Genomic DNA, 10293 nt, shown 5'->3' with positions numbered 1-10293 from the left:
AGAACAACACATTTACAGGAGCTGGAACTTTCTCAGGTCTGTATCTAATACCATGCCAGATCTACAGAGGAGGTCCAGTCCCTCACAGACCTTGTCAACTTCTTTTGCAAATGCAGACTGGTGATTTAGGCCCCTTTTACTCTGGGGGCTCCCACTCCTGTGACACTCTGCTGTGATTTCTAACAGTACAAAGTGTTTTAGTAGTCTGCTGCAAGGAGTGGCTGATGTCTTTTGTGCTTTGAAAGCCTGCATATATCTGAGAGTGTTCTACGTCCATGACAGAATTAAGACAATGCAACACTTTAAAAATTAAATTCAACATATGCTTGATGACATCTGTACACTCTGCTAGAGCCCTGGGAGGCTTGGCACCTTGCTCCCAGCTCCCCAAGTGCTTGCAAAATGGCCTTTGCCAAGGAGAGCTTCCCAGGTAGCCCTTGCCAGACAGGTGCTCTCACCCTTCACTGCACTCTGCACCAGGTGTGTTATATACCCACAAACACATAGCCTTGGATACTTCAAATAGACAGGCAAACTAGTCATTATTAATTTCTAATTAATTAGTTACTAATCTGTAAGTTGATTTTAACAGCAACCTCATACATTTATAGCCACTGTAATAGTGATGCTGGCAACCCTATAGTTACAGTAGATTTAAAAGACATTTACAGATACTGGAATTAATAGAATCAGTCATACTAATTCATTATATTTTGAGGTATCAAAAACACAATTTTCATGTAATAAAGGAGACTATTCTATTAATTTTAAAAGTTCATATAACCCTCAAGGACAGGCACATCAGAATTTGACAAGTGGGGATTGACCCTATTTTGTGTGTGCAGTCTATGTTATGGTCACAAGCATCAACGAGAACAAAGCAGAAGTCACCAGCCAGGGAAGAGGCTGCCAGGCTGGGCGCAAGCTGGATTTGTAATGTAGCAGTGAAAGAAAGGAAAAAGCCATCCTTTCCACAGCTTTAAACTTGGACTGCCTCCAGGAGCCTGTAGCAGCAGGTAGATCTCAGCGCCTCTCTTGCTCATTGCGCAGAAAGCTAAGGTCAAAAACCCGCCTTGAACAGAGAAGCAAACTGTGTGAGAACATCTCACCCCGCTGCCAGTGTTTTGCAGCACTGCAGCCCAGGCCAGCTCAAAGACTGTTACCGTTCTCACATGTGTTCTCCAACCTGGAAACCTCTTCATATATTTCCACCCATAGAGCACCTCACTTTGTAAGCTCCCCACACCTGTATGAGGGACTTTTCATCACTACCCTCCAGAAACCACCTGAATTGCTTGTGACCTGCCATGTTGCCCTTCCAGTAGGTACTTAAAGTTTCCCTTGAGGAACAGGACCACTTTCTGGTTATCTAAAGAATGTCTCCTCTACTTCTTCTTGATCAGGTAGTTTGTAGCAGACAGCCACATTACCATCACCCATGTTGGTCTGTCCTCTCTTTAATCCTAGCCCACAAACTCTCAGCTGGCTCATCATCCATTTCCCTGGCCCACAGACAAGGTCCTCCATAGCAGTGGCACCCACCCACACACCTGGGCTCTCCCTTCCCATAGGGCCCAGCCTCTGATTTGGGGCTGAAGTACCCTAGTGTGAGGTAACTATGGGTGGGACCAACCCCAGCATGAGGTTTACAGGGGTGGGGCCATCCCCAATGTGATATGATGGGTGTGGAGGGGTGTGGCAGGGAGGAGCAGGGGTGGACCTTATAGGGAGGTGTCTGTGGAAGACTGCACCTGTGGGCTGGTGGTGGTGTGGGTTTCTGCAGGCTGCTCTGGTGTCTCCCAGGATGGCTCCATTGAGGTTGGACTTTGGCTTGCTCATGGAGCCCTTGGGTTTCATTAAGGTCCTTGAGTGGGTGAGTAGGGCTGGGAAGGCCTTGTTCTCCTTGTGGGGCTGTTTCTTCTTCTTTCCCAGGCCTGGCTTTGTTCCGGTGTCCTGGATGGGTAGGGCTGAAGAGGTGTGTGCTCATGGGCTGCCCACTCCCTGCCTCATGTCACTGGTGGTAGATGGTCAATGTAGAGCTGCTCTTCAGCCAGGTCCTCTGGCTGGGAGGAAAGAAAACAGTCCTGTAGATATATAATATCTATGTATTCATTACAGATTTTGTTGAGTAGCTTGTGCTGCTGTGTGTTCTGTTTAGGATTTTCTTAGAGACCAAAGGAAAAACAAGAGCTACTCATAGAGTCAAGTTGGTGTGTGATACTCTGAGCATGTAGCTTCTAGCTAATCTAAGTATGCTGTTGTGGGTGTCTGAGACTCTGAAAAGTGCTTCCTTTACTAACTACAAGAGGTGCTGTGATGGCTTTTAGCATTACGAAGAGACAAAACGCTTTTAAATTGGCATTTGTTAGTGGTGTTGCTCATGTGTTTGGGATTATAGAAACTCAATACTTTCATTACCTCTTGATGTCACTTTATGCTTTCCCGTTGATGAGTTAGTGCCTATTTCTTGCTTCCATTAGCTGGTTCAGCTAAAGTGTTGAACTTGTTTCCTTTGAGCTCTGGTGGTGTGTACAAACATGTCTACGTATCAATTCCTACAGATTTTTTCCATCTTTGCTTTTGCCACGTGTGGAGGCTTTCAAGGCGAAACTACCCTCCTAGTTTCCTGCAAAGGTGTGGTAAACAAAACAATTACAGCTGCTTTTTCTTATCCATTCAGGTGAGTATTAGTTCTTCACTTGTCACTCATACACTAATTATTTCTTATTAATTTTTCTTCACAAGCTGTCTCTCTATGAATATGTACTTACTGCATATATCTGAATGAACATGTGAAACTTCTAGCTTGCTCTATAGTGGCAATAAACATTTAGTTGTAATTGTTCAAAGCATTGTTGTTGTCAGTGGCCTATAAAGAGAAGTAGGTAGAAAAGGCAATAGGCTGTATTACTGCTTTGTATCACTCTACCTTAGGCTCTGATCTAGCAATGTATGAACAGAAGGTAATTAATAAGCAAAACAATACAATTAAACAGCCTATTTCATCATCAATTTGTAGTTGCTTTGGAGGTCCAGATTATTTTTTTTTAAGACTGAATGGAAAATACTTTTCAGTTTATTCAGCTATGATGTTGGCAAGGCTGTTGAGTATGTAAAGACTATATACTCCACTGTAACTGTAGCACTCTTGTAGAGGCAAGCTCCTTGCCTGGAGCATGAGGAGGAAAGCTTGGCCTTTGTTATCACAACTGCACAGTTACAAGTGCAGAGTTGGAGTTCTGTGTGTCTTCAGTAAGCATATGTGTAAGTATAGAAGTTAGGCCAGGGAATAAAAACTACTATAGAAGTCTGTAATTTGGTCACAAAAACGAGCATTGTAACAGCACTTGGAGGGGAGACTAGAAATCTGAAATGATTCTGTGCTGGTCACAGGTTTTGTTGAACTTCTGTACTTGAAGGCTCAGTACTTGCTTTTTCTGTAATACAACTTAGTGCCTTTTAAGTCCTGACCCCCCTCACTTAACTGCCAGTCTCCAAAATATTTTTAAGTCTGCTTCCAATTCAGAGTTTCTTTTTTTCAGTTCCTCTAAACATAAGATCAATGATTCTTCTGAATTTTCTGCTGTATATCTCAATGTAGGATGGAGAACAATCTTCAGAATCTTGACAAATTTTTGCATTGTATAACTGATACATTATGCAAATATGAATTGCCTTTTGGAGTAAACTTACACAACCACAATGCTGAAGAACTGTTACTGTGAAGTATAACTACATGAAGATTCCAGTGTATAGCAAAATCTAACTACATGAAAGACATAATCTTTGCAGGTTGAATACTGTTGTATTTAGTGCACCAGACCCAAAACGCTGTGGTGGTACTTGGACTGACGTCTATCTCGTGGGCAACTTCTCCTCTTCTGTGCAGTTCTTTGTTACACTTGCGGTGTTGGCATTCCTCTACTGTATGGCTGCCCTTGTGGTATATATTGGATATAAGCACGTGTATCAGCAAAACAGCAAGTTTCCACTAACTGTAAGTAATACGAAGATATGGTAATGTTTTGCCCTTGAAACAGCAAAGATATGAGAATTACTGCTAACACAAGAATATCTGAAAAACTCATGAATATTCAGTAGTTACAAAAGCTGGTTGTACCATGAATGCAAATCTCTCAGACTAGTCACTACAGCACTCAAACAGAAAAAGGGACCTCAGGTCCTTGAACATCCATGGCATCATACCTTATGCAGCTATTGAAGCAAAGAGTAGAATAAAGTTTCACCTTCTCAGGTGAACAGTGTCTTCACTGCAACTTCTCCTTTGTACAAGGTATTTTAATTCTATACAATTATATACAATGTACAATTGTTTGATAGGTGGAACCTCCTCTGTTACTCTCTGGGAGTTTTCCCTGTGTAAAGCATGTGCATGCAGATGCAATTAGCAGAGAGAAATGGTTGTGTTGTACATTTTGGTCTCCTTAAATACCAAAGCTTGCTCCTCAGAATGAGACATTTCAGAGCATACCCAGAAACAGACTTAGGCTAAAATTTGGCTTGAAAGGTTCCTATCAGCCATCCAGACTTAAATCCCCTGCACTCCTTCCCCCCTGTCACCCTCACTTAACTAAACATTGACTTAAATTTTTATAACATAAGCACTAGGCATCTGATTACTACAAACTAATTTCTTACAAAGGATAATATTGCTTATACTTGATAGATGCAAAAGGCATACACATTTTTGTAGCTGATTAGCCACGCAGATTATAACTTGTGCTGTAATTATAGCATTGTTAATGGCTAAATTTGCTTGTGATCATTAGCACTGATGCAGTTATTTTGGTGATATGATTGATTCTGTCTCTGCCTTACTCTCTTATGTACGTTCATGCAAATTTTTTTTAACCTAACAATGCGTACTTCTCTTCTGTAGGACTTGGCTGTCACTGCCATAACAGCCTTTCTGTGGCTGGTTGGTACTTTTGCTTGGGCAAAGGCACTTGCTGACATCAAAATGTCCACAGGGGCCAGTGTTATTCCAGGAATTGAAGCCTGCAAAGCACCAGGAACAACTTGTCGTTTTGCTTCTGTGACCAGCATGAAAACTCTGAACGTGTCTGTGGTATGTGTGTCTTCTGCCATATGGGTACAATAAATGCGTTAGAAAATAGCCAATGGCACCTGAGAGCCCTGTTCTATTGATTTCATGTGTTGCTTTAAGATTGTTTTATGGTTTATCAGTCATTCAGGCCCATTAATACTGTGGTAAAACACTTTTTTTTCTTTAAAAGTAAACTTCTTTCCTTAAAGAAATGAAGAGAAACAACTTGCAGGATGTGTCTCTAGAGCTATTAGATGCAGTATTTCCAGACACAATTGAGTGTCCATATTATTTCTGCCTGTAACAGAGAGCACCTTAAAATATGTTACTGAGCCACCCAAGTGGTTCATTGACTGATACAACTAAGGAGGAAACACTGTGCTTACTGCTCTACCTTTTGGTGCAGAACCTAGCTTTTTAATCAACTGTGAACATTTCTACACATCAAATGGAGGTTCCTTGTAATACAATGATATCAGGCTTGTGTTCATAGAAAAAGCTATTCACAGCAGAGCAAGTGAGGCTTATTGTATGATCTTTCTAGTGAGTCCTACTTTTCAAAACTCTGGCTGTTTTTCATTAGCACAGTAATAATTAAGCTGGTGCTCTGGATGTGCATACACAGAGGTGCTAAGTGACCAAGAAGAATTTGTATAATCCCATCAAAGGACAGTGTAAATTGACTGTCTGATTTCCAAAGAAGTCTGCTAAACCAGCTTGTAATATTCTCAAGTATGTGGAAATATGTTGTCTGTACTAAAGGGATGCCAAAGATAGTAGTTGTTTCTGGCTTGCCTTGAAATCATATTCTGTTGTGTTTTGGTCTGGCTTAAAAAAAAACACTTTTTCTTTACCTACAGGTGTTTGGCTTGCTTAATATGCTTTTATGGGCAGGAAATGTTTGGTTTGTATACAAGGACACCAACCTGCACAACCGACCAAACAGAATTTCTCAAATTACAGGAGTATATTCGGCTCAAAGAGGAATATAAAAACAAGGTGACACTTTGAAGTACTTTCACTTTTACATCACACTGCCAAGAGCATGGAGCCATTAGGATTTATTTCAATGATAACTGATCGTACAAAACAGCAGTTTGTACAAAGTATTATGGTTTGATACAAGGTCTTGGATATTCCAATTGAAGTGTTTAATTATCTTGAAATACATCATGCCTTTCAAAGCTGTCCAGCTTTTAATTACAGTTTTTGAAGAGCAAAATGTTGAGGTTATCTGTACCCTGACCCTTTCAGGTTGTTAAATTAGCCTTACAGGAGGAATGAGTGAGAAGCAATTGCATCTGAGTTATTACTGCAACTTCTGTAGGTCTAACAAGGTTTGGCTGAAAAACGCAGTGTAAATGCGAAAATACAATTCAGTTTCTTCCTGTCACTGATACCTTGCAAGAGCCTTCTGAGTAAAACTGTCAGAGCTGTCAACATCACATGTTGGTTTCCAGATATTCTATTCAGATTACTGTATCAAATCTGCTGATGGGACATTATTCCTGTGTTTAATATGCTTCTCCTATGTAATGGCTCAGGACAATCTCTGAACTCATTTAGCGAAGATGAATGTATATGTGTGCAATAAATTATTTAAATGCTTTAAAAAAAGTATATAAAAATCAAAGCTGAGATATTTTAACTGTTAGTGTCTGGGCTTCTGTGGACAGTGCTTGTGTGCGAAAGGATGTTGTTCAGCTTATTCATTGGGAGCAGTATTTGATTCTTCTCATGTGGACCTCTAAGATATCTGGCTCCCTGTAGTGTTGAGCAAATGCTTGTTTTGATGAATCTAATAAACAATTGTTCAGATAATTTTTCATTTAAACAGTTTAGGATTAAAATGGACATAATAGTGAGTATATAGCACAGTGTGACAGAGCTACTGACTTTCTGGTAGTAAACTTCCAGTCCAAAGAGCATAATAAAATGACTGTTGCTGAAAGAATGTGCCTTGAGTCCTTACTGCTCTAACAGAAATGCAAGCATACTAGCATTTTAGCTTTTGGGACATGGCTTTAGTTATTGCTGACCTTGCTACCTGAATGAGTTATCTGTGCTACAGAAGGCTGGTTTTTGGTGTTATGTTTGTTTTTTACACTGAAGACTTGAGGGCTTGGTAGGGGACGGTCTATCACCCCTGTAGACTAGAGCTGCCACGTGCTGCCCTGCAGTTCCTTCTGTCAGCCCATGGGGGTGATGCTAATGGGGTGTATTATTTACAACTGCCCAAAATTTCATTTGAATTACCTTTTGGAAGAGGTAAGAAGGGGAACATTCAGATACCCAGAGTATGGTCTTCTGTTTCTTCCCCATTCCTGGATGAGGGATTTGAAAGCAAAGAGCTTCTGCTGTTCCTTGTTCAACAGTACAAGCTGCGTTACTGCCACCAGAGAACAGGCTGGGCCTTTTCTCAGTGGTCACTCAAGTACCAAGTATTATCTCACTTACAAAGGCCTCTTGAGGCAGGATAGAAGTGGTACTTGGTTTTAACTCTTGCATGGAAAGTATGGCACTCAATCATTATGTAGTCTTCTCAGGACCTTCCTTCTGTGTCCTGGACCTTCTGCAGCCCAAGAGGCAACTCTCAGCAGGAGAAGACTGGGACTTAGGGATTAAAAGATGAGTGATCTTTTCTTTCAACTCTTCTACCAGGCCCTACCCAGAACTACTGCACTGAGCTATAAATGTAGCGTGATTGTTGTGGAAAGGCTGTGCACATAGCGATTACAGAGCTTTGGTGCTAGTTAGCATGGGATGCAGAGCTTTGATCGAGATGTAAAGCACTGAGTCAGGTGGCTGACTATCAGTATAAGGAAGTGCTATTTTGCAGTGCTCTTGCGCAGACTGTTCTGCCTCTCAACTGTTCTCCCTGCTATGACTCTTGTGTCCTTTCTGGCCTCTTTGCTTGCATCAGTTCGATGTTCCAAATACTAACTTTAAACCTTAAATCCTCATTCCTATTTGAAGTCAGTTAATGTATTACCTAATGCTGCCCTGAACTGGCAGTTGCCACAGATGGCTTGTTTTGTAACATATCTATATCACTATAAATAGTTACGAAGAGAGGGACAGATAAGAGTAAAAAAACCCCAAATTGTTGCACATAAGACTTTATTTTTTTTTTTTTAATCAAAACTATTGGACCTTCTCTGTTCTTACTCTTGCAGAACTACAGACACCTGAGATAAAAAGCTCTGTGCTATTTCATCATGGTGAGCTATAATAGGATCACTGGTACAAGGTTACTACAAAGATCAATATCTAGATGCTTTGGTAATTCCATTACTATATTTTAAATTTCAGTGCTAGATGTGAAGCAAATTAGTATTTGTCACCTGATCAAAGTTAGCGCTGTTTTGAGCAAGACGTAGAACCAAGGTTTGTGGGTTGTTTTCGGAGGTCCCTTATTAATAATGTTGGGGGGTTTTCTTCGTTTTTGTTTCGATTTGTGTGTGTGTGCGTGGTGTTTGTGGGTTTTTTTCCTCTAACACCTCATTGTTTGCCCCTATTTTTTTCTGTCTGTTAGTCAGAGGTTCCCTGTTTGTGTTATTATTCGTACCTATTTAAAAGATCTATTTCACACTAAAATCTTAAACTTTTATGAATTTTCATATTGTCTAAAAAAAAAAAAAAAACAAAACAAACAAACTGGTAACTATAGATTAAGTTTTTCAATCTCATAATTCCTTGGAATTTAAGGTTACATATGATGCGGCTAAAATTTTTTTATTAATCTTCAATATTTTTAACAAAACTATGCTCTTGTCTATTATGTGCTTATCTATCACCTGAAGCTCCAGTTCTATGACAAACCGAGTTTGTCACAAATAGCCCTGTTAGCCATTGGAATGGCTTAGTTTAAAAATGGTGATTTTGTGTATTTTTGCAGATATGGGAACAGAATGGATTAGATTAGTTTATGCCTCATTGGTGGCTAAGGTCTAGCCAGCAACTGAAACAAGTTGGAGGGCTTAGCACACTGTTGAAACAAAAACTTAAATCTCATATGCACTTAATAAAGAGACATTCTGTTTTTCCATAGGGCTTGCATGTTTTGTAGATGAAACAAGTGTGTCCTGTCCCCAGTGTGCTTTCCTTTGGAAGACAGGGAGACCAGACATGGCAGGCAGGACTACAGCTGGTAAAATACAGATCAACAGATATGTGATTATGTTTTGTAGAAATTCAAGCTGCATGTGTGTGTTCTAAACCACTAAATGTTAAGGGTGTCCTGGCTCCGCAGGCTAAGGTGAGTGTGGCGTGTAGTCCACAGCAAACAAAATTTTTAAAATAGAAAAATAAACGGATGTCCCCTTCTGCCTCATTAGGATAAGACTTGTTTTCCTTCACAAGGGATGCGCAGTTCTGCTGACTTTGATGTCTGCCAGAGTCCCGCAGCTGAGGCAGAATGGAAAGCATGGTGCAGCAGGAGCAAGCAGCTGCTCTCATTTACCCTGGACACCCACAAAGGGCTGAGCAGCCTTTGCCTTTGAATTGACATCACGTTTGTCCTGGCAGCACTGGAATAGTCAGTCTTGTTTACTCATGGAGGGGTGGGTGGAGAAAAAAACCCTCCCGTTTACTGATTTACCAGCTTTATCATGACTGTGCAAGAATCACCATTTTTATCGGGAGGTACAGTGTGCTTGATCCCTCTGTATTGAGGGAACAAAGGGCCTGGAAATCTGCCAGGTCTCTACATGTGAGATATCCTCAGCTGGTAGCAATCTCTCCTGCAGCCATCCATGGAGCAAGCTCATAAAAATCCTCTCACACCGTGTGAATTCTTCTGGTAGCAGGCTGTAGTTATGCAGCTCTAGTGAGCAAAATGAAGTATGATGCATGATGTAATAGTAAAGAGAGGATTTGTGATCAGAAACCCACGGCAAGAAGAAAGGCTGGATAGAGGCAGTAAGGGAAAATGGAGCTGAGGGATCAGTATGGGCCAGCAATAGGGAATTCAATGGTAGAGAATAGAAACCATCACCATTAGGAGGCATGCAAGGAACCAAGTAATTTGTGGTGACTGGTGATCTGAAATGTGTGTGTTAACTCCCAGAAGAGTCCCCAGCATGAGAGCTAGCATGGTGTTTGTTGTGGCTGAGAACTTTGCAGGCAACCTGTGGGAAAAGCCACAGGGACTTGAGCCCAAGAGAGATCTGAGAATGTCAGGTCTCCAGAGACCGGTGCACAGTGCAGATGGTGCTGAATGGAGT

General features: G+C 41.0%; 1 protein-coding gene across 1 annotated transcript; it reads left to right on the top strand.

Moving 5' to 3' along the window:
- Positions 1 to 1804: 1804 nt before the first annotated feature.
- On the top strand, positions 1805 to 6060 carry SYPL1 (synaptophysin like 1; the record flags this gene model as incomplete). The annotated part of the gene is made up of 5 exons (XM_082074937.1): positions 1805 to 1873; positions 2562 to 2680; positions 3793 to 3997; positions 4901 to 5089; positions 5929 to 6060. The coding sequence occupies 5 exons, from the start codon at positions 1805 to 1807 to the stop codon at positions 6058 to 6060; spliced, it is 714 nt and encodes a 237-aa protein (XP_081931063.1).
- Between the last annotated feature and the right edge of the window lie 4233 nt (positions 6061 to 10293).

Source organism: Streptopelia decaocto (genome assembly GCF_964273445.1).
Source record: "Streptopelia decaocto genome assembly, chromosome: 1".
Lineage (NCBI taxonomy): Eukaryota > Metazoa > Chordata > Aves > Columbiformes > Columbidae > Streptopelia > Streptopelia decaocto.
This window is presented reverse-complemented; position numbering and strand designations above follow the sequence as displayed.